Source organism: Nicotiana sylvestris, chromosome 12, assembly GCF_000393655.2.
Source record: "Nicotiana sylvestris chromosome 12, ASM39365v2, whole genome shotgun sequence".
In the NCBI taxonomy this organism is placed as follows: domain Eukaryota; kingdom Viridiplantae; phylum Streptophyta; class Magnoliopsida; order Solanales; family Solanaceae; genus Nicotiana; species Nicotiana sylvestris.
In genome coordinates this window covers 25,721,737-25,747,393 of record NC_091068.1, presented here as the reverse complement: position 1 = coordinate 25,747,393, position 25,657 = coordinate 25,721,737, and the positions used below count along the sequence as shown (strand labels likewise).

Genomic DNA, 25,657 nt, shown 5'->3' with positions numbered 1-25,657 from the left:
GAGTAAGAAGTTCACACCCTATAAAGCGAGGTATTCTTTTGCTGGAATGCACCTGCTATGCTCTGACATGGATAGCTCAGAAATTGAGGCACTACTTCTGTGCTTATACCATATATCTCATATCAAGGATGGATCCTCTTAAATTCATATTTTAGAAACCCATGCCTACAGGAAAGATGACAAAATGGCAGATATTGTTGAGTGAATTTGACATCGTCTATGTAACTCAAAAGGCGGTCAAGGGACAGGCATTAACAGATCATGTGGCAGAAAATCCTGTAGGAGGAGAATACGAACCATTGAAAACGTATTTTCCCGATGAATAAATATCATTTGTAGGAGAAGATATCACCAAAACCTACAACTGTTGGAGAATGTTCTTCGACGGGGCTGCAAATTTCAAAGGTGAGGGTATTGGAGTTGTTTTGGTGTCAGAGACAGGTCAACATCATCTGGTATCCGTGAAACTCAAGTTTTCGTGCACCAACAATATGGCAGAATATGAGGCTTGCATCTTGGGGCTTAATTTGGCCATTGACATGAATATCAAGGAATTGCTGGTAAATTGGTGATTCAGACCTTTTGGTACATCAGGTCCTAGGAAAGTGGGCTACAAAGAATACCAAAATACTATTGTATCTGTATCATGTGCAAGAACTGATGAAGATATTCACAAAGATTGAATTCAAAAATGTTCTGAGAAACCAAAATGAGTTCGCAGATGCACATGCCACTTTGTCCTCCATGATACAGCACCCGGACAAGAATTTCATCGATCTTGTTCCAGTAAGAATCCATAATCAGCCAGCTTATTGCGCTCAAGTTGAAGGAGAAATGGATGGGAATCCGTGGTTCCATGATATCAAGGAATACTTGGCAAAAGGAGAATACCCGGAGCATTCAAATCATACTCAGAAACGCACACTCTGAAGTTTATCCAACCATTTCTTCCAAAGTGGAGGAATTTTGTACAGAAGGACTCTGATACGCTCAAATTACACTTTAATTAAATAGTGTCAGGCGATCGTGTCAAATATAATAACCCAACAAAGTTGGGGTCGAATCCCATAGGAAATAGGCGTGAAAAGGTTACTCAAGTAGTGTGTTACTTGACTTAAGTCGTAATTCTATTCGGCTAATTGTAACAAGAGTATGATATAATTATCGGTGTTAATATGATATATTTCTAATGGTAGGTTCTTTAGATATGCAAATGATTTCTAAATGACTACCCAATATTTTTCAATAGTTGGGTAGTATTTCCTCTTTATGATTTTTCCAAATATAAAAGAGTTGCAAGCAAGAACAATCAATATATGTCAAATAAAACTCACTTATTCCTAAGCGATTCTATTAAACAAGGTTTAAAGCCTTGAGTCTTTGATATTTACTTCTACCAAATTCTAACTCACTTTCCCAAGTAAAAAAAGAATTTAATGGCACTTGTTAATGTTTGCAACCACCAGCAATAAATGAAGAATGAGAAATAAATATATATCAACCAACCATTATACAAATATTCAATGTTAAACACCCATTTAGGGTCCACAATCTTAGTATTCAAAGTTAGCTACACATACTAAAATACAAAAGGATGACAATATTTAATGTCATAAAGCTTACAAAGAAGATTCTTCCTTCAAAAGCTTCCAAAAGAGAGAAATATTAAAGACTTGGATTGTAGCTCAAAAACTTGACAAGATGCCCCCACAAAACCCCAATAAATCTATTTATAGTGGGTCAAAACTCGGGACCAAAATCGGACAAAAATACCCTTCCAGGTCAATTATGCGACCACATATCTGTCTCATAATAGACATGCAGTCCGCATTCTCTTCATGTCCATCGCATCTTCAAACCCTAGTTTACAGGCCTTCATCACATTCCAGTTCTGCGGTCCGCATTGTAGATATGTGATCGCATTTCTCATCGCATTTTCCACCATTAGCAGTTCTCACAACGAGTTTGCGGTCCATTATGCAGCCCGCAAACCTGTTATGCGATCGTATACTGGACCGCATTTCTTGCACTGGACTTTGGCCAACAAACTGTTGGGGTTTGCGATTCTTTTGAGCATTATGCGGTCTGCATTTCCACATTCGCGATCGCATTTTTCTCTTTTCTTGTCCTTTTGTGGCTTTTTGATTTCATTTCCATGCTCTTAGGTCCTTAAACCTCATACACTGCAAAAAGACTAAAATTACATAAGTATAAAAGATTATTGCATTTATAACAAGCTAAAATCTAAGCGATTTGTATTAAATGTGCTGAAATTCTCCGGCACATCAACACCCCCAACTTAAACTTTTGCTTGTCCTCAAGCAACTAAAAAGACATTATCCTATTCTAGACTCCATCTAAACGATATAAAACAATAACGACCATGGACGGTTTTAGTTTTCAGTACTACAAGCATGCCCTTTTGTTTGTTTACCCTTCCTGAACCATCAATATTTACAAAGAAACTAATCCACTTGTGAAACTTTGAGCCTCGACCAATTTGACAAAATGTTGCCCTCAACTGAGTGCACTTGCATTTGACTCAAAAACTCAGCTTCTGTCCAACCTTACAATTCATGTGCTCTCACTAGAAAGAAAGTCCCAAACTCACAATATTTACAATGACAACAAAAAGGGACGAATTCACAAATACACTCACTCTCAAAAAGAGTTTCAAGTGTTACAACATACCATACCATAGGCTTGCCCTTATTTTAATTTATCGCTTTATTCTAAGAACGTTCGGTTGGATATCCCATAAGGACTTTTTAAGCTTGTAATGTAGGTTTAGGGAAGGGTCGGATAAGCATTTGGGTACAAGTGACTACACCCTCCTTGAACACTACTCACATTTTTCTTTCTTGTTGCTTTTTGCTTCTTTTCAAACCACATAGCCCTCATTAGCTTCTACTTCCCAACATTGAGCTACCTTAACTACCTCTCTAATTCTCTTCAAGACTCCATATGTATATATACATACAACTCTCTCTTTTTTTCTTTTTTTTCTTCTTTTCTCTTGCAAAATTTGTTTTATTATATTTTTTTGTTTTGTTTTTGGAGCTTGAGTAGTTTCACACCTTGAGGTATACTTTCCTACACTCGCTGCACAACCTTGCTAATTTCTGGCTTGACACCACACCCCCAACTTAGGCTTTTAGCTTAATTCTCAATGTTCAAGGAGGGACGAGTTCAAAAGAGAGAATTATTTTACAAAAGGGAAAGGTTTGTAATGAGGTAGCCAAAGAAAAGGTTAAAGGCTCAAGTGGGGTGACTAGTGATACTATCTGTACAATGGGTAGCTTGAAAGGCTAACTAGTTTTCCAAAATCACAAAGACGACCTAAGGTCATTTCTCCAACCAAATGTAATTATTATAAGCATCGAAAAATCAACCGGGCAAGTTCTAGATGGCAGAAGTAAACACAAGAATTATTTACACAAAGACTCACACACATGGCACACAAACTGTTTGGCTTAACATAGTTTTTAGCCCTCGAGTCAACACTTGGCGACTCAAAGCTTTCATCATATTTACACGTATAACTCTAGGTAGACATAGAGTCAAAGAGCGAGCCTCAAGTTCACACAGTTGATCTCTTTTTTTTTATATTAATGGAAGGGTATAGGCTATATATAAGAACACATGCTTGAAACTAGACAATTACACCAAACCAGTCAAAAAATTTCATTCTACTACCCTGGTTCTACTATTACACCATTGGAAAAGAACCCGGCGAAGAAGGGGATTCATTGCTATACTAAAGATGAACATACAACTATCTACTTATTTTTGTTTTTTTATATACAAAGATAACTTATGTACTAAAACCACAAAACACAAATATATACATAATCACAAAACACAAATATATACAAAAGTATGTTTATATAGCATAAAAACATAAACATGTACAACAGTTGGATTCACAAAAATTTATACAAGGCTATCCCACCCCCAACTAAAAAGCATGCATTGTCCCCAATGTATAAGAATGTAAAACAGAGTTTAGGGGCTCTCTAAATCACACTAAGCGCTATGGGAGTCTGAAGCTGACTGAATGATGGTGGGGTCACCCTCTGATGCTGAAGTTGGGATCGATGAGATCTCAGCCTGAGGAGTGACCTCCTCTAATAGAGGAGGGATCTTTGGCTAGCCCAACACTGGAGCTGGGGCCTGTGAGCCGCTAGCTTCGCCCGCTGATGGCTGAGTGGTAGATGAATCTGCTGGGGTGACTATGTCTGCTAGCGAATGCTCTATCGCCTTCTGAATGGCTGCTTGTTCTTCATCCTCAACTGTAAGGACAGCAATATGCTTACCCTTCTCTTGAGGGCCTTTATCCTCCCCGGACCATGAATCCTCCTCAGTCTCTCCCTCATCTGCCTCCCTAACTTCGGACTCTGCAGAGTGTCCGGAATCCTCCTCAGAAGGAATGTCAATACGTGCATGGAGAGCTGGAGGCTGGGAAGCCCTTGCAGTCTGAGGTGCAGTGTCTGTCATCAGTGTAGAGAAGTCAAGATCCAATCCATGTACTGTTGTGTTTGTTCCCTGCTCACCTTCCTTGGGTAGGAAGGATGATAGATCGAACTCCAGAGTTTGAATTTTGTGGAGTTCAGTCTTCATAGTGGAAACATCCTCCCAGAGCTTTGGCAAATAACTAACCTCACCCCACTCTATCTTCTCAACCTCCACCTCAAGCTACGTCAAGCGATCCCAATAAGATGTTTGTTACTGTTGGAGTGTCGTCACTGAGGATTGGATAGGGATCAATGCCTGCTTGATGAGGGAGGGGAGGTTCTTCAGAAGCTGGTCTACCTTAGCATTGGCATGTTGAGCTAAGAGACCAAGCCTTGAAACCGCTGGCAGTGTAGTAGAAGGCTGAGCAATGGTGGACTGAGAGGTGGGCTGTGAAGTGGAAGTGGATGTAACTAGAGCCTGAGGAGACACATAAGTCTGGGAATCTGAGGGCTCTACATTAGCAGGAACCTGAGTCTGAACCTCTGTGGGAGCAACATCTGCTGCATCATTAATGCGTGTGATATCAATATCCTTCAGCGCCTTCTCTATCTTGTCAGTGTGTGGCATGTTAGGGACTTTCACAGCCTTACAGAGGGTTGTGATCAAGCAGGGGAATGGAAGTGAAGTGGTTGTCTATTTTTCCCGTATCCCTATCTCTCGAAAGATAAAATCACCCACATCAATCTTGATTCCCGCCATAATGCATGCAATGAGAAGAGCTTTCTCAATGCTTATGTCAGTGTCATTTCTGGACGGTATCAATCGAGATGTGACAAAGCTAAGCCAAAATATGCCCTCTCGTGCAAGATTCTCCTTGAATATTTTATGCAAAGGGTTGATCCAAGCAGGGGTCCCCTTGGCTATCACAGAAGCTATCCAACTACGCTCATTATCCCGGTTTGCCCATTTGGCGGCATACTCAGCTGTGCCTGGGCTCAAGTCAGGGAAGTAAAACTCATTGATAGTCTCACTGCTGCAGAACACTTTCTTCCCCTGAACCAATACAATGTCACAGAAAACCTTGTTGCGCTTGTGGTGAGCAATCATGGAGGCTCCATACGAGGCATAAAACTCACGGACAAGTGTTTCATTATAGTCATCAGGCAGCTCAGTGAAGCACTCCCATTTTCTTGCTTTGATGTTCTCCCATATGTGGGGGTACTGCTCTTGTAGCCCATTCAGACTCAGTTACTTTTCGGCCAGGATTTTACGTTTTGTTAGCCCTTCTCTATATAGCTTCTTGGACCCTTCGACCCCAAACCTGAGTTGGAAGTCATCTCCTCTTTTTCTTCTTGCCTCATCTTGTAGGTCAACTGAGGGCAAGGTCTCCTCCTCATCAGACTGGGAGGGAAGTGTAATAGTAGGGTCCGATCGTGAACGTTTTGCTTGTGGAGTTTGACGACTGGCGGAGCCCCTTTTTTGGGCAGAGGTTGTATGTTTCTTGGGAACCATATCTGCACAGAAATGAAATGTGAGCAACATATTAGGCAATAATAGAAAAAGTACCAAAAATTGCAAGTATGTGACAGGTTATGCGATCGCATAACCACTATGCGGACCGCAAACCTGTCACGAACTCTCTGCCTGCTGAAATGATCTAGGTATGTGATGGATTAGGCGATAGCATATCCATTATGTGGTTCGTATAACCATCGCAAACTTAAATGCTTGGAAAACATAATCACACAATGCGATCGCAAAGTCCACCGTAAATATGGATATGCAATCGCAAATTGGTTGCAAACACCATGTTACAAAACCAGGGAAACTGTCTCAGTATGCGGTGACTTTGCGGTCCGCTTATCAATTATGCGATTGCAAAGTCGCCGCATTGTGTAATTTTCTTCAGCCACCTAGGGTTCATTTTTGCGGCAATAATGCGGACCGCAAATCGACTATGCGGTCAGCAGAAGTCATCGTTCCCAACGTTTGAACTTAACCCTCAACAATGGCGGGCCTAGTTTCACTACCCATCACCCCAAACATACTACCTATCCAAGAACCCCCTCACATTATGAACAGATACCCAACTACAAAAAGGAAAACGAAAATAGGAAATAAATACAGGAGAAACAAAAACAAAATTAAAACTAAAATTTACGAGGATGAAATCGTGACAGGAAAAACACACCAGTGATGGATTAATGAGCACACTTGGGAGATGACTTCACAGGTGTTGTCTTACGTTATTGATTCACTATCCGTTTTGAATTCTCTCGTTTGCCCCTTTTTTCGTTATGATAAAAAAGTTTTATTGTTTTGAAAGTGTTTGAAATGCTAAAGAGATGCGAGGGACTTACCTGGGAGATTTGCGATGGGTAAGTCACCACATAATACATTATGCGACCGCATAAGTGTTATGCGGTGGATTCAATTTTGAGTTGCTTGAGGTCCAAAATGCGGTGCACTATGCGATCGCATAATGGAAATGCAGTTCGCAAAGTGCACCTCCTTGTCGCATTCTTACCACCAATTTTTGCCAAACAAACTGTCTGGGTTTGTGACCATAATGCGGTCCGCATAGTTAAAATGCGACCGTATATGTGTAGCTAACTTTCCATGGTAAATTTTCTTCCCTTTCACAAGTAGTCTTACCCAGTGTTATGATCTTTTGAATCCCCTGCACTCTAACACACACTTTAAATTTCTCAATTAAATCTATCTAACAAAAATTAAAATTTTAAAGGACAAAAAAGGTGTTACCACACATGGGTTGCCTCCCATGAATCGCTTGATTTAAGTCATGGCACGACGAAGTTGGCGTGTCTTTGGATTCACTCATTGGTCAGGCACGGACCATCTTTGAGAGCCAACTGCTCCACCAAGTGTTTTTCTCCATTTGTGCCCAGGCAGTGCTTGACTCACTGGCCATTCACTTTGAAGGTTCGGAGCCCATCCTCCGATTCTAGTTTCACAGCTCCAAAAGGAGAGACATTGACCACCTTGAATGGACTGGACCATTTCGATTTGAGCTTGCCCGAAAACAATTTGAGCCTTGAGTTGAAGAGCAAAACCAAGTCACCCGACTTGAACTCCCTTTTCAAGATCTTTTTGTTGTGGACGAACTTCTTCCTTTCTTTATACACAATTGCACTTTCATATGCATGGAAAAGGATTCCTCTATTTCATTGAGTTGTGTTAACCTCAAATTTGCAGCTTTATCCCAGTCCAAGTTCAACCTCTTTAAAGCCCACATGGCTTTGTGCTCCAGTTCCACGGGTAGATGACAAGCCTTGCCGAAGACTAACCGATAAGGCGAAGTGCCAATAGGAGTTTTGTACGCCGTGCGGTATGCCCATAATGCATGATCTAGCTTCCTTGACCAATCGGTTCTATTTGCATTAATAGTCTTTGCTAGAATGTTCTTTATCTCCCAGTTGGAAACTTCAACTTGGCCACTTGATTGGGGATGATAAGGTGTGGCTACCTTATGCTTGACGCCATATTTCTAGTAGCCCCATAAAAGCCTTGTTATAAAAATAAGACCAACCATCACTAAGAATGGCTCTAGGAGTGCCAAACCGAGTGAATATGTTTTTCTTTAAGAATGTTGTCACACTCCTTGCCTCATTGTTTGGTAAGACAATTGCTTCAACCCATTTGGACACAGAGTCCACAGCCACAAAGATATATTTCATCCCACAAGAGCTTACAAAATGACCCATAAAATCAATTCCCCACACGTCGAAGATTTCTATCTCCATCACAAAGTGCATTGGCATTTCATGCCTCTTGGATATTGATCATTGCCTTTGGACTTGGTCACAAGCCTTGACCATTTGATTGGCATCATGATAAATCGACGGCCAATAATAACCACATTCAAGAACCTTAACCACCGTTTGATTTCCCCCAACTGGTGAGTCGTGGCATGCCTTTAGAATTGGCATAATCTCTTCTTCTGGAACACACCTTCTGATGATGTTGTCAGCACAAACACGGAACAAGAATGGTTCTTCCCAATAGTATTTCCAGCAGTCTCTCAAAAACTTCTTCTTTTGATAGGATTCCAATCTATCGGTAATAAGGTCACTAACCAAGTGGTTAGCAATATCGGCATACCAAGGAGTAAAAGTGCTAGATAATGCCAATATGTGTTTATTCGGGAAAGCATCGTTGATTTCAAGATCTCCATTTGGTCTCCCTGCCTCTTCAAGCCTTGATAAATGATCCGCTACTTGATTTTTCGTCCATTTTCTATCTTTGACTTCGAAGTCAAACTCTTGCAACAATAGGACCCATCGAATCAACCTAGGCTTTGCATCCTTCTTTTCCATAAGATAGCGAAGGGCAACATGATCTATGCACACTATCACCTTGGATCCCAACAAGTAAGCCCGGAATTTCTCAAAGGCATAGACAATGGCAAGACCTTGCTCAGTCACCATGTAATTCATTTGCGCTCCATTGAGTGCTTGCTTGCATAATAGACTGGGTGAAGAATCTTTTTGTGATGTTGTCCAAGCACTGATCCAATAGCTATACCACTGGCGTCACACATGAGTTCGAATGGAAGAGACCAATCGGGTGTTACAATAATAGGTGTCGTGGTGAGCTTTTGCTTCAATTCCTCAAAGGCTATGAGGCATTTCTCGTCAAACACAAATTTTGCATCTTTCTCAAGGAGTTTGCACATAGGATTTGAAATCTTGGAAAAATCATTGATGAAACACCTATAAAACCCAGCATGCCCCAAGAAACTTCGGGCACCTTTAACGGAGATAAGTGGAGGAAGCTTGGAAATGATCACGATCTTTGCCCGGTCAACCTCTATGCCATATTTTGAAATTTTATGCCCCAATACAATGCCTTCATCCACCATGAAATGCCATTTCTCCCAGTTGAGACAAGGTTGGTCTCCTCACATCTCTTAAGCACTTGTCTAAGATTGTTGAGACAATTCTCAAAAGAGTCACCTACCATCGAAAAGTCGTCCATGAAAACCTCTAGAAAATCTTCCACCATGTCGGAGAAAATGGACATCATGCATCTTTGAAAAGTAACCGGAACGTTGCACAAACCAAACGGCATCCGGCTAAAGGCAAAAGTTCCATAAGGGCAAGTGAATGTTGTCTTCTCTTGATCCTCCAATGCTATGTTGATTTGGTTGTAACCGAAATATCCATCAAGAAAGCAATAGAATGACCTTCCCACTAGCCGATCAAGCATTTGATCAATAAAAGGCATAGGGAAATGGTCTTTGCATGTGGAACTGTTGAGCTTCCGATAATCCATGCACACCCTCCATTTGGTCACCGTTCTTGTTAGGATGAGCTCATTTTTATCGTTTTCAAATGGTCATACCTCCTTTTTTCGGCACACATTGCACCAGGCTCACCCAAGAACTATCGGCAATGGGGTAGACTACCCCGGCATCCAACCACTTGATGATTTATTTATTTACCACGTCTCGCATGGACGGGTTCAACCGTCGTTGATGTTCCACACTTGGTTTCATCTCACTCTTCAATTGGATCTTGTGTTCGCAAATGCCATCGGGAATCCCTCGGATGTCCGCAATTTTCCATCCATTAACTTGCATATGCTCCTTCAAGACTTCCAACAATTGTTCTACATGCACATCATTCAACAAAGAAGAAACGATTACCGGTAAAGTATCATTTTGTCACGACCCAAACCGATGGGCCACGATGGGCGCCTGAGTCTTACCTGTCAAACACCCCTAAGCATGCGTCTAAAATATGAACCTGAATAATATCTGCTGCATTACAAAATTAACATATGTGAAAGAAGCTTGCCATCAAGGCATATGTACGTATACAGGCAAAATACAGTGGGCGAGCCGGCAAGGCTGCTATAGACAACTATACATCAAAAACTGAAAGCCGACAAGGCCACATACAACCCAACTAGACATAGTGTCTACAGACCTCTAATAGAAACATAACTATACAAAGACGGGACTGAGCCACGTCATACTCATATACATATATATGTACAAACGTATCGTACCAATATCGAAAGCAGCTCCGGATCAAATAGAGCACGCCAACTCTCGCTGATCAGGGATCCTAAGAAGGGGGACCGTCAGCTTGCCTACCTGTACCTGAGGGCATGAAACGCAAGCCCCGTGAAATAGGGCGTCAGTACGAAAAATGTTCTGAGTATGTAAGGTATGGAAATTAGTACATAAAATACATAGATGAAACATGGAATACTGAAACACATTTTTAAATTTGAATAAATTTGTAAATACTGAAACATTTATAACGTCATGCACGTGTGTGTAAATGTTATGCCATTCATAGGCATGGTGTACATAATATCAACAAGCCACTGAGGGCATCCCATCATATCATCTCGGCTACTGTGGGCAATATCATCAACATATACCAGCTGATCAAGTGGTGGTGCGTATATAATGCCATAACCTTTCCCATATCCCATATATATATATATACGCATATATAACGCCGTTTGAATACATACATATATACGCGTGTATAACGCCGTTTGAATCATATTTTAGCCATTGTGGGCAATATCATCATCATATACCAACTGATCAGGTGATGGTGCGTATATAACGTCGTAACCTTTTCCCATATCCCATATACATATATTTACATATATACGCGTATATAACGCCATCTGGTCATGGGTCAATGCACATGTATGAAATGCATGAAAAATACGTAATAATCTCAATATTCCTTCTGGATAAATTTTTCCAACTGCGTATTATTCTGAGACCCATGAACAGAAGAAAATAATAATTCTCATGAGGAATCAAAATATATAGACACCCCTACTATTTCTATGAATAGAATAATTTATAGAAACCGTGTATTTGCTCGTTTCTTTCGTATAATCTGGACCATGCCAAAAGAAAGAAGGGAGGGCCTTAACATACCTGGAGTAGGGTAAAATCCGTATGATATTCTTGGAGAAGGTTGCAGGAAGTTTTGTTGAAACCTTGCAAGAACTGCTAACGTTCTGATTGTAGTAACTCTTTTCTTTATACTCAGAGTGTGAGTTGGAGATTACACTATTTAGACTAGTACGTAAATAGCAGTTTTCAATCTTGCTAGATTTTGGTCCTGTCTATATTAGCAAGTTAACTGATATAATAGATATGATACAAATTATGGTAAAAAGTGATAAACTAACCTATAAAGTCCAGATGAGATGTTGGTGAGAGGTCTATTTTGTTTTTAAGTTTTTAATTGACATCTGTATGTGAAGGTTCATCATGCAAGTGACAAAATATAAGAAATGAATTGATGTGTCTTTTAGATATCAATTAGGTTGCCACTAATTACAAATGACTAAGAGTCATTTGTTTGTAATGTGTCTTGCTGACACGTTTGGGAGGTTTAATGGTATCTTATAATTAGTTAATTAATTAGGTATTGTCTCATTACCCGGTAATTAATCAATTACCCGCATAATTTAAAACTTACCACAAATTACGTAAAATTCTATTTTTTTTAAAACACTTCATATATACTTTATATATTATACTACCGTGTTCGTATGGTACCTTGCATGGTACTAGTTTATAATTTTTGAGTATTATCGTTCGACCTGTATTTTATTCCAAATTGTCCACTTTCAACGAAACTCGTTTTCGTTAATCCGCGTACCCCTTTATCCCTCATGACACTTATTCATCACTTGTTATAAATAGCATAAGTACGCTAATGTCATGATGATCGCATCCCCTAGTCTACGTTGGTTAACTGAAAACGAAATTTTAACATACGAAAACGCAAGACGTAACATCCTTCCCCCCTTAGAAACATTCGTCCTCGAATGTTAAACTCCCTGTAATCTGCATAACTTTTGCAGGGTCGGCTTGGTCATAGCACTACTACCAATTCTCCTTGTAGAAGCTTAATAATTCAACGATATACAGGACAACGACAATTATTAACAGAAAATTGTATACACGCGCCTTGAGGTTATGACTTCTCAGTCAGACCCTTCTCTGAAAGAGGAAATAGGTAGGGATATCTAGACTTCATGTCTTCCTCGGCCTCCCAAATCATTTCTCCTACATTGTTGTTCCTCCAAAGCACTTTCACGGAGGCTACCTCCTTATTCCGCAGCTTGCGAATTTGTCGGTCTAGAATGGCAACCGGAATTTTCTTGTATGACAAGTCCTCTGTAATCTGTACATCATTCGTGGGCACTACTCGGGAAGGATTGCCAATGCACTTTCGTAACATAGATACGTGAAAACCTGGATGGACAGACTCCAATTCCAAGGGTAATTCTAACTCATAAGCTAATCGGCCCACTCTCCGAATGATCCTATAAGTTCGTGGGCTAAGTTTACCCTTTTTGCCAAATCTCATCATACCCTTCATAGGCGACACCTTCAAAAATACCCAGTCATCAACCCCGAACCCTAAATCTCAATGTCGCACGTCTGAATATGACTGACAACTCTGAGCTGTCAATAGTCGATCCCGAATAAGCTTTACTTTTTCTATGGCTTGCTGAACTAGGTTTGGCCCGTGTAATCCAGATTCTCCAACATCGAACCACCCTATAGGCGACCTACACTCTCATCCATAAAGAGCTTTGTATGGAGCCATCTGAATGCTGGAATGGTAGCTATTATTATATGCGAACTCAATAAGTGGCAGATGACCATCCCAGCTACTTTTGAAGTCTATTACACAAGCTCGCAACATATCCTCTTGTGTTTGAATAGTATGCTCAGCTTGTCTGTCTGTCTGGGGATGAAATTTTGTACGAAGACTTACTTGAGTCCCCAATCCCTTTTGGAAGGACCTCCAAAAGTTAGCTGTAAATTGAGCTCCTCTATCTGAGATAATAGATAAAGGTACACCATGCAGTCGTACTATCTCCTTAATATAAAGCCTCGCATAATCTTCTGAGGAATACATAGTTCTAACGGGCAGAAAATGGGCTGACTTTGTGAGCCTATCAACAATCACCCATATCGAATCGAACCTACACTAGGTACGAGGTAAGCCTATGATGAAGTCCATATTGATTATTTCCCATTTCCAAGTCGGAATCTCCATATCCTGCAATAATCCACCGGGTTTTTGATGCTCGATCTTAACCTGCTGACAGTTAGGGCACTGAGCAACAAATTCTACTATATCCTTTTTCATTCCGTCCTACCAATATATTTCCCTAATGTCATGATACATCTTTGTCGCTCCTGGATGGATAGAATAACGGGAATAGTGAGTTTCTCCCATAACCTGCCGACGCAACCCTGCAATATTAGGCACACATAATCGACCTTGATATTTGAGGACCCCATCTTCGATAATTATAAACGGTGTCTTCTCTTTCTAAAGAGTGGTATCTCTATAATGAATTAGCATAGGATCCTCGTACTGGCATTCCTTTACTTCAGTTACTAAAGATGATGTTGACGTATCCTGAAGAGTAATTCCAATGTCACCTGAGTCCAGTAACTGAACTCCAAGACTAGCTAGCTGATGAACCTCATGGACTATTCCCCTCTTTTCTGGCTGCAAATACGACAGGCTACCCATAGATCTACGGCTGAGAGCATCGGCAACTACGTTTGCCTTCCCTGGATGGTATAAAATATTAACGTCATAGTCATTAAGTAGCTCCAACCATCTCCTTTGACGAAGATTCAATTCCCTTTGCTTGAAGATGTACTGGAGGCTCTTATGATCCATATAGATATCAACATGAATGCCATACAAGTAGTGCCTCCACATCTTTAGTGCATGAATCACCGCAACTAACTCTAAATCGTGGGTCGGGTAGTTCTTCTCGTGATTTCTTAGTTGTCTAGAAGCATAATCCACAACCTTACCATGCTGCATCAGCACACAACCCAATCCAACGCCTGAAGCATCGCAATAGATAACATAACCATCGGTCCCTTCTAGAAGCGTTAGAACCAGTGCTGAAGTTAACCTGTCCTTTAATGCCTGGAAACTCCGTTCACAAGCATCAGTCCATTGAAACTTTGCTCCCTTCTGAGTAAACTTTGTTAAAGGTGCTGAAAGGGAAGAAAATCCTTCCACAAATCTCATGTAATATCCTGCCAACCCAAGAAAACTACGAACCTCTGTTGGTGTTGTGGGACTAGGCTAAGTCTTTACTGCCTCAATCTTTTGTGTATCCACCAGGATGCCTTCACCCGAAATGATATGCCCAAGGAAAGTTACAGAGTTCAACCAGAATTCACGCTTAGAAAATTTTGCATACAACTTCCTTTCTTGTAGAACTCTGAGCACCGTACGCAGATGACCAGCATGCTCATCCTCTAAATGAGAATATACCAATATATCGTCAATAAATACAATTACAAACAGATCTAAGAAAGGCCTGAACACACGATTCATCAAATCCATGAATACTGTTGGGGCATTGGTCAGACCGGATGACATAATCCGAAACTCAAAATGCCTATATCTAGTCCTGAATGTTGTCTTCGGAATATCTTCATCCTTAACCCATACTTGATGGTACTCGGACCTCAAGTATATCTTTGAAAACCACTTGGCACCTTGCAACTAATCAAATAAGTCGTCAATCCTCGGGAGCGGGTACTTATTCTTGATCGTCACCTTATTCAGTTGCCTATAATCAATACACATTCTTAAGGAACCATCTTTCTTCCTTACAAACAACACAGGTGCTCCCCACGATGACGTACTAGGTCTGATAAAACCTTTTTCAAGCAAGTCCTTTAGTTGTTCTTTCAGCTCTGTGGGGGCCATTCTATAGGGAGGAATAGATATTGGGTGAGTATCTGGTAGTAGGTCAATAGAAAACTCAATTTCTCGTTCTGGCGGGAAACCCAGAAGTTCATCAGGGAAGGTATCTGGAAACTCATTTACCACAGGGATGGACTGAATGGTTGGTGACTCTACTTCCATATCCTGAACCCGAACTAAGTCATAAATACAGCCCTTTCTGATCATCTTCCTTGCCTTGAGATAGGAAATAAATCTACCTCTCGGCGATGCCGTGTTACCTTTCCACTCCAAAATAGGCTCCCCCGGAAATTAAAATCGGACTATCTTCGATCTACAATCAACATTGGCATGACAAGAAGCCAACCAATCCATACCCATTATAACATCAAATTCTACCATATCTAACTCGATTAAGCCTGCTACGGTAGGTCGACCATGAACTATTATTATACAACCCCTATATACCTGCTTAGTTATCACCGAGTCCCCAACAGGTGTAGACACCTCAAAAGGTTCAACCAATTTAGGTTTTATTTCAAACTTACTAGCAATCAACGTAGTAATGTATGATAAGGTGGAACCTGGATCAATAAGTGCATATACATCGTAAGAGGAGACTAATAATATACCTGTAACAACATCAGGCGATGACTCTTGGTCCTGTCATCCTGCCAATGCATAAATGTGGTTCTGAGGACTGCTCGAGCTAGATGCTCTGCCTCTGCCTCTACCACAACTCATTGGTGCTTGGGGACTTTGCCTAGGGGGCATACAAATGATGACGATCCAGCCACAGATCCCGCTGGCTGAGCTATGCTTGCATCACCTCTCATCGGACAATCCCTCATAATGTGGCCCGGATAACCACAAGTATAACAAACACCTAATCCTATATGGCACTGCCTGGTATGCTGCTTACCACATTGAGTACATCGTGGCAAGGGTGGCCTCATCTGATTTGACTTACCCCTATACTGAGAACCTGAGGCCCTAAAATTCTGACCAGGCCCTGAATATGTAGAACGATCAAATCTCTTTCCTCCAAACTGAGGGAGCGCGCTAGCCGAGGGCTGGGATGGATATATCAAATACTGCTACCTCTGACCATCTCGAAACTCACCAGAAGGACCCGAAGACCTCGCTCTTTTATTCTGGGCCCTATCATGCTCACGATCGGCCCTCTGTTTCTGTTTACGCTCCTCTACACCCTGAGCGTACGCCTGAATACGAGAAATATCCATGTCTGGATGAAGTGAAACCGACATACAATCGTTAAGCAAGTAAGGCTCTAATCTCATCACGAACCGGTGAATCCGATCCTCCATCTTAGATACAATAGTGGGAGAATACCTAGCCAACGAATCAAACTGAAGACAGTACTCCCGAACACTCATGTTTCCCTACAGAAGGGTCAAGAACCTATCAACTCTGTCTCGCCTAAGCTCTGGTGGCAGATAATGATAAAGAAAAGATTCTGTAAACTCCTGCCATATCGCTGGAGGGACATTCTCACCTCTGGACAATTCCCAAGACTCGTACCAATTAACTACAATATCTCGGAGTCTATAGGAAGCTAGCTCAACTGACTCAGTCTCAGTGGCCTTCATTACCCGTAACGTCCTCTGTACTCTATCAATAAATACATGAGGGTCCTCATTCGGGTCTGGTCCAGTTAATACTGGAGGGTCTAAATTAATAAAGTCATGAACCCTCGCGCTCACGGACCTATCTGCGTGACCAATACCTGCATCCTAATACCGAGCCTGTGCGGCTACTAATCGGGTCAATAACTGAATAGCATCTCTCATCTCCTAACCCGACGTATCCTGCTGAGGTGCTAAATGTATAAGGGCGGGTGCTGGAGCTGGTGCCCTTCGGAACTCTTTTGGAAAAGGCGGGGTATGTGAAGTCTGAGGTGGAACCTTACCATGAGATTCTCCCCGAGCCCTGGTAACTCGTGGTGCTCGACTATTAGTCTCACCAGCCACGGACTTTCCCTTCTGGGCGGCCGTACTCTTTGGAGACATTGCTGAAAATATAGCGTATCGTTAGGAACAAGAATTCTTGTATTGCACGATCTTAAGATAAAAAGAGAGGATAGCATCATATATGTCCTGTAGCCTCTTGTTTATAAGTGTGGTGCACGACACACCCATAAACAAGACTCTACTAGACACGGTCTGTAGACAACTCTAGGACAGAACTGCTCTGATACCACTTTTGTCACAACCCAAATCGATGGGCCACGATGGGCGCCTGAGTCTTACCTGTCAAACACCCCTAAGCATGTGTCTAAAATATGAACCTGAATAATATCTGCTGCATTACAAAATTAACATATGTGAAAGAAGCTTGCCATCAAGGCATATGTACGTATACAGGCAAAATACAGTGGGCGAGCCGGCAAGGCTGCTATAGACAACTATACATCAAAAACTGAAAGCCGACAAGGCCACATACAACCCAACTAGACATACTGTCTACAGATCTCTAATAGAAACATAACTATACAAAGACGGGACTGAGCCACGTCATACTCATATACATATATATGTACAAACGTATCGTACCAATATCGAAAGCAGCTCTGGATCAAATGGAGCACGCCAACTCTCGCTGATCAGGGATCCTAAGAAGGGGGACCGTCAGCTTGCCTACCTGTACCTGAGGGCATGAAACGCAAGCCCCGTGAAATAGGGCGTCAGTACGAAAAATGTTCTGAGTATGTAAGGTATGGAAATTAGTACGTAAAATACATAGATGAAACATGGAATACTGAAACACATTTTTAAATTTGAATAAATTTGTAAATACTGAAACATTTATAACATCATGCACGTGCGTGTAAATGTTATGCCATGCATAGGCATGGTGTACATAATATCAACAAGCCACTGAGGGCATCCCATCATATCATCTCGGCTACTGTGGGCAATATCATCAACATATACCAGTTGATCAGGTGGTGGTGCGTATATAACGCCATAACCTTTCCCATATCCCATATACATACACACACACACACACACACATATATATATATATATATATATATATATATATATATATATATATATATATATATATATATACGCATATATAACGCCGTTTGAATACATATATATATACGCGTGTATAACGCCGTTTGAATCATATTTTAGCCACCGTGGGCAATATCATCATCATATACCAACTGATCAGGTGATGGTGCGTATATAATATCGTAACCTTTTCCCATATCCCATATACATATATTTACATATATACACGTATATAACGCCATTTATGAAATGCATGAAAAATACGTAATAATCTTAATATTCCTTCCGGATAAATTTTTCCAACTGCGTATTAGTCTGAGACCCATGAACAGAAGAAAATAATAATTCTCATGGGGAATCAAAAATATAGACACCCCTACTATTTCTATGAATAGAATAATTTATAGAAACCGTTTATTTGCTCGTTTCTTTCGTATAATCTGGACCATGCCAAAAGAAAGAAGGGAGGGCCTTAACATACCTGGAGTAGGGTAAAATCCGTATGATATTCTCGGAGAAGGTTGCAGGAAGTTTTGTTGAAACCTTGCAAGAACTGCTAACGTTCTGATTGTAGTAACTCTTTTCTTTATACTCAGAGTGTGAGTTGGAGATTACACTATTTAGACTAGTACGTAAATAGCAGTTTTCAATCTTGCTAGATTTTGGTCCTGTCTATATTAGCAAGTTAACTGATATAATAGATATGATACAAATTATGGTAAAAAGTGATAAACTAACGTATAAAGTCCATAGGAGATGTTGGTGAGAGGTCAATTTTGTTTTTAAGTTTTTAATTGACATATGTTTGTGAAGGTTAATCATGCAAGTGACAAAATATAAGAAATGAAGTGATGTGTCTTTTAGATATCAATTAGCTTGCCACTAATTACAAATGACTAAGGGTCATTTGTTTGTAATGTGTCTTGCTGATACGTTTGGGAGGTTTAATGTTATCTTATAATTAGTTAATTAATTAGGTATTGTCCCATTACCCGGTAATTAATCAATTACCCGCATAATTTAAAACTTACCAAAAATTACTTAAATTCTATTTATTATTATTATTTTTTAAAACACTTCATATATACTTTATTTATTATACTACCGTGTTCATATGGTACCATGCATGGTACTAGTTCATAATTTTTGGGTATTATCTCTCGACCCGTATTTTATTCCAAATTATTCACTTTCAACGAAACTCGTTTTGTTAATCCGCGTACCCATTTATCCCTCATGACTTTTATTCATCACTTGTTATAAATAGCGTAAGTACGTTAATGTCATGATGATCTCATCCCCGAGTCTATGTTGGTTAACTGAAAACGAAATTTTAACGTACGAAAACGTGAGATGTAACACATTTGAGCCAATAAATTTATGCCTCAAGTGTGGTGGAAGTGGTTTGAGCTCTAGTTGCGGTGGCTCAATGATAGAAGGCTTTGCGGGAGGAGTTGCTCTATTCTCCAAGTCGAGAGAGAGCTTTGCTGGAGCATAAGTGTAGGACCCAAGCCCCTCCAATGCATTGACCGATTCCATATATCTTTCCATATCTTCACCATCAAAGTTCACCAAAATAACCGCCAATGCCTCACCAAGGCATTGTTCTTCCATCTTCATTTCAACCGCATCTTCCACTTCATCAACAACATCAATCACCGAGATGCTTTCATATTCATGTGGTAGTTTCATACCCTTGCTTGCTTGGAATGTGACCTCTTCATCATTCACACGGAACTTGATCTCATTCCGTTCTGAATCCATTAGTGCTTTTCCTATGGCTAGGAATGGTCTCCCCAAAATGATAGGGATCTCTTTGTCAACCGCACAATCAAGGATTACAAAATCGGTGGGTAAATGAAACTTTCCCACTTTAACAAGCACATCCTCAACAATTACCACCGGTCTCTTTATGGAACGATCGGCCATTTGCAATCTCATACTTGTGGGCCTTGGCATGCCTAACCCTGCTTGCTTGTAAATGGCAAGATGCATTAAGTTGATGCTAGCCCCATTATCACAAAGGGCTCTTGCAAAATCATGTGCACCAATAGTACAAGGAATGATGAAAGCTCCCGGGTCTTCTTTCTTTTGAATGGTGGATGTTGAAATGATGGAACTAACCGGTGAGTCACATTCACCACTTCATTCTTGGTGGTTCTCTTCTTGGTAATTAAGTCTTTCAAATCTTTAGCAAAACCTGACATCTCTTGAAATGCTTCCACAAATGGAATATTCACCGATAATTGCTTGAGAATGTCATATAACTTTTTGAGTTTTCTATCATCAACCTTCCTAGCAAGTCTTTGAGGGAATGGAGGAAGAGGTCTAGGAATAGGTGGTAGAGTTTTTGGTGTCTCTTTTACCTTTTCCTTTACCTCTTCTCGGTTTTCTGATTGCACTTTCAATTCTTCTGAAACCGTTTCAACTTCAACAACACTTGGCTCTTCAATCTAAACCTCTTGTTCGGACTCTTCAACTTCAACCACTTGTTCACTCCCTCCTTGTAGTACCTTCCCACTCCGAGTCGTAATTGCCATGACATGGGAAGTTGGATCACCCCTACTACCCTTTGGGTTCGCAATTGTGTCACTTGGAAGTGTCCCTTTTTGCTTCGGATTTTGTTCCCTAGAGAGGTCTCTCATTTGCATCTACAATTTTTGAATGGATGCAGTATGAGAACCAACAAGCTCGGTCATATTCCTCATAGAAGTGTCGGACTTCTCTTGATTTTGCAATACCCATTCAAGCATGCCTTCCGACTTAGACTCACTTGAGGAACCTTGATTTGAATATTGACCCTTTGGAGGAACATACGGGTTTGAACTCCGATTTGAGAAGTTGTTGTTGTTGTTCCAATTTCCTTGATTTGAGCCACCTTGGTCATTTCGCCACTGTTGGTTGCCTTGTCCTTGCTGGTGAGGCCTCCATAGATTTTGTCTTAACCTTGGTATTGTTGCCTTTGATAACCTCCTTGAGAGTTGTTGACATAGTTTGCCTCCTCAAAGTCTTCATTTGATATGGGTTGCACATCCTCCACCACATTTACCTTCTTTATTTGGCTTTCGGTGAACATCTTTGTCAACACATTGACATTTGTGGCAAGCCCTACAATCACTAATCTCTCTCTTTATTTTTCTTGATCATGGTGGTCAAGAAAGGAGAACCATATGCAATTCCACCTGTGGTGTCTTCTGAGTGCCATGATTGATTATGTTTTGCCATTTTGTCAAGTATTTATGTGACTCTTGCGAATGATTTTTCCATGAAAGATTCATCAGCTGCATTCTTGGCTATAGATTGGTTCATAGGATCCAAACCCATATAGAATTTTTCAAAAAAGATAGGATCCAGAAAACCATGGTTGGGAGACCTCACCAAATATAACTTGAATCTATCCCATGCCTCATGTAGATGTTCTCCCGGTACTTGACTGAAAAAGAAACTTTTATCCCTGAGCTCAGACTTCTTACTTTGTGGGAACCATTTAGCTAAGAATGCTCGGACAAGTTCAGGCCAAGAATGAATGGAGTGTGGCATATTTTGAAGCCACTTCCTTGCGTCCCCATCTAGTGAGTACTTGAACACCCTCAACCTTAGGTCATCATCAGAGATGTTGTTCTGCTTATGCATCGCACATACACCCAAGAATTTTCTAAGATGTTGTGTCGGATCATCATCAGTGGAATTCCTGAAAAACCCCTCCGCTTTGAGCATAAGAATTAAACCATGTTCCACCTTGAAAGTTGCAGCACTAAACACCAGAGGTACAATAGCATTTGTATCCTCGATGTACTCATCTATGTCCGCAAAAGGATTTTATTCCATTTGCTCCTCCATTTCTTCTTCATATTCGGCCATGTTTTCCTATCAACACCAAGAAAAACAAGAAAAGTGTGATGGAATAGAATAAAAATGTAAAGTAAAGCACACACTAATTAGAAATTTTAAAATCGTATTCCCCGGTATTGGCGCCAAAATTTGATACGCTCAAATTACACTTTAATTAAATAGTGTAAGGAGGTCGATGTCAAATATAATAACCCAACAAGGTTGGGGTCGAATCCCACAGGGAATAGGTGTGAAAAGGTTACTCGAGTAGTGTGTTACTTAACTTAAGTCGTAATTCTATTCGGTTAATTGTAACAAGAGTATGATATAATTGTGATTTGAAGAAATAACCAATTGTGACATTGAGAATGTAAATAGTTTGATTAAGGAAACCAAGGTTGTGTCCCTTTCAATGAAGTGTAATGTTATCGGTGTTAATATGTATATTTCTAATGCTAGGTTCTTTAGATATACAAATAATTTCTAAATGACTACCCAATATTTTATAATAGTTGGGTAGTATTTCATCTTTATGATTTTTCATATATAAAAGAGTTGCAAATAAGAACAATCAATATATGCCAAATAAAACCCACTTATTCCTAAGCGATTCTATTAAACAAAGTTTAAAGCCTTGAGTCTTTGATATTTACTTCTACCAAATTCTAACTCCCTTTCCCAAATAAAGAAAGAATTTAATGGCACTTGTTAATGTTTGCAACCACCAACAATAAATGAAGAATGAGAAATAAATATATATCAACCAACCACTATGCATATATTCAATGTTAAACACCCATTAACATAACACCCATTTAGGGTCCACAACCTTAGTATTTAAAGTTAGCTATACATACTAAAATACAAAAGGATGAGAATATTTAATGCCATAAAGCTTACAAAGTGCAAGATTCTTCCTTCAAAAGCTTCCAAAAGAGAGGAATATTAAAGACTTGGATTGTAGCTCAAAAACCAGACAAGATGCCCCCACAAAATCCCAATAAATCTACTTATAGTGGGTCAAAACTCGGGACCAAAATCGGACAAAAATACCCTTCTAGGTCAATTATGCGACCGCATATCTATCTTATAACAGACATGCAGTCTGCATTCTCTTCATATCCATCGCATCTTCAAACTCTAGTTTCTAAGCCTTCATCGCATTCCAGTTTTGCGGTCCGCATTGTAGATATGCAATCGCATTTCTCATCGCATTTTCCACCGTTATCAGTTCTCACAACGAGTTTGCGGTCCACTATGCAGCCCACAAACCTGTTATGCAATTGCATCGTATTTCTTGCACTGGACTTTGGCCAACAAACTGTTGGGGTTTGCGATTCCTTTGAACATTATGCGGTCCGCATATTGGATTTGCAGTCCGCATTTCCACAGTCGCGATCGCATTTTGTTCTTTTCTTGTCCTTTTGTGGCTTTTGATTTCATTTCCATGCTCTTAGGTCCTTAAATCTCATACACTGCAAAAACACTAAAATTACATAAGTATTAAAGATTATTGCATTTAAAACAAGCTAAAATCTAAGCGATTTGTATTAAATGTGCCGAAATTCACCGGCACATTAGACTCCAGACCTAGGATTATTATGGTGCGTTGATACCAAGGAAGCTTCCAAACTGCTCGAAGAGATATATGTCGGAACTGCAAGCCACACATGAACGGTTTCGTTTTAGCCAAGAAAATATTGAGAGCAGGATATTTTTGGATGACTATGAAAACGGACTGCATCGGGTATGTCCAAAAGTGTCACCAGTGCCAAATACATGCAGATATGATACAGGTACCACCAAATGAACTCAATGCAACAAGTGCACCTTGGACTTTTGTCGCTTGGTGAATGGATGTCATCGGTCCGATCGAGCCCGCCGTTTCGAATGGGCACAGGTTCATTTTAGTGGCCATAGACTACTTCACAAAATGGGTTGAGGCTGCATCTTACAAGGCTGTATCGAAGAAAGTCTTCGCAGATTTTGTTAGGGATCGTATTATTTGCCAATTTGGGGTACCAGAATCCATCATCACTGACAATGCTGCCAACCTTAATAGTGACTTAATGAAAGCTATGTGTGAAACCTTCAAAATCAAGCATAAGAATTCCACAACATACAAGCCTCAAATGAATGGAGATGTGGAGGCCAAAAACAAGAATATCAAGAAAATATTGAGAAAGATGGTAGACAACCACAAGCAATGGCACGAGAAATTACCATTTGCCTTATTGGGGTATCGTACTACAGTCTGCACATCAATCGGGAAAACTCCCTACTTGCTGGTCTATGGTACTGAAGCTGTGATTCCCACCGAAGTCGAAATTCCTTCTTTAGGAATCATACAGGAAGCTGAACTCGTGATGCAGAATGGATAAGAAGTCACTACGAGCAATTAGCTCTCATTAACGGGAAAAGAATGAATTCGGTATGCCATGGTCAACTTTACCTAAACAAAATGTCCAGAGCTTTCAACAAAAGGGTCAAACCTAGACAGTTCACACTGGGGCAGCTGGTGCTGAAGCGGATCTTACCGCATCAAGATAAAGCCAAAGGGAAATTTTTACCCAAATGGCTAGGGCCCTACATAGTTCACAGATTACTAAGAGGAGGAGCACTCATACTCGCAGAAATGGACGGAGAAATTTGGCCAAAGTCTATCACTTCAGACGCAGTCAAGAGATATTATGTTTAGATTGTTTACATTTCTTCATCTGATGTATGAACTACACTTGACCTGATTCCCGTTTAAGAGGGGATACGTAGGCAGCCCTATGGGTTCGGTCACATCTTAATAAAATCTTCATTTTACCATGGTCAAAAACTGGTGCAAAATTTTAAGGGGGACCCTCTGAAGCAAGTCCAGCCGATTTTGAAGAACAGTCAAAGAACTGCTTATTAAATTGGGGCAGAATTTTGAGAAGGACCCTCAAATTTCTAATGCAAAGAAGTCGCAATGTCTCTAAAGTGTCATAGCCATGAGTTCATCTAATTTACTTGATATTGCATACTACTATGTTTTCAAATAACTACATTCATCAAATGCAACACATATTTTTCGAAAACTTTATTTTTTTTACAAATAGCAAGATGCTGCCCAGGATAACTTGAACATGATTCCAATATAGGGCAAAAGTATAGCCAAGCAAAAGCAAAGCGAGAAGGGGAAAGCACGAACCAACCTTTCCCATAGAACTCACAATTTTTCTTTGAATGCAGGAATAATAAGACAACGATATTCGCAGATATATCAAGACACCGCCTTCAAGACAATAAATTCTCCAGCACAAACATCTTCAGCTAAGAAATACTTTATTTTTTCATTTGTCTCCTTTTCCTGCGTGAGGCTAAGCATTGCCTCCCTAATTGCATAAGGATAAGCACTGCCTTTCCTTGTGTCGAGACTAAGCATTGTCTCCTTTTCTTGCATAAGGATAAGCATTGCTTCCCTAATTGCATAAGGCTAAGCACTGCCCTTTCCTTGCATCGAGACTAAGCATTGTCTCCTTTTCCTGCATGAGGCTAAGCATTGCCTCCGTAATTTCATAAGGCTAAGCACTACCCTTTCCTTATATT

At 40.3% G+C, this 25,657-nt stretch overlaps 2 protein-coding genes across 2 annotated transcripts; one reads left to right on the top strand and one right to left on the bottom strand.

Annotated features, from left to right (window-relative positions):
* Positions 1-374: 374 nt before the first annotated feature.
* LOC138882808 (uncharacterized) lies at positions 375-930 on the top strand. The gene is made up of 2 exons (XM_070163441.1): positions 375-560; positions 667-930. Exons 1-2 carry the CDS (start codon positions 375-377, stop codon positions 928-930), a joined length of 450 nt encoding a protein of 149 aa, XP_070019542.1.
* An 18,574-nt stretch (positions 931-19,504) lies between these two features.
* LOC138882807 (uncharacterized) lies at positions 19,505-23,204 on the bottom strand. The gene is made up of 5 exons (XM_070163440.1): positions 23,177-23,204; positions 21,494-22,047; positions 20,761-20,898; positions 20,372-20,700; positions 19,505-20,276 (listed from the first exon to the last, which is right to left on the bottom strand). Exons 1-5 carry the CDS (start codon positions 23,202-23,204, stop codon positions 19,505-19,507), a joined length of 1,821 nt encoding a protein of 606 aa, XP_070019541.1.
* Between the last annotated feature and the right edge of the window lie 2,453 nt (positions 23,205-25,657).

Coding starts and splice junctions, on each gene's coding strand:
- LOC138882808 (XM_070163441.1), top strand. CDS start 375: ATGTTCTTCGACGGGGCTGCAAATTTCAAAGGTGAGGGTATTGGAGTT. Junction 561..666: donor TGAATATCAAGGAATTGCTG/GTAAATTGGTGA, acceptor GAACTGATGAAG/ATATTCACAAAGATTGAATT.
- LOC138882807 (XM_070163440.1), bottom strand. CDS start 23,204: ATGGATATGAAGAGAATGCAGACTGCAT. Junction 22,048..23,176: donor GAAGAGAATGCAGACTGCAT/GTCTGTTATAAG, acceptor TTGCGGACATAG/ATGAGTACATCGAGGATACA. Junction 20,701..20,760: donor TTACGACTCGGAGTGGGAAG/GTACTACAAGGA, acceptor CAAGAGGTTTAG/ATTGAAGAGCCAAGTGTTGT.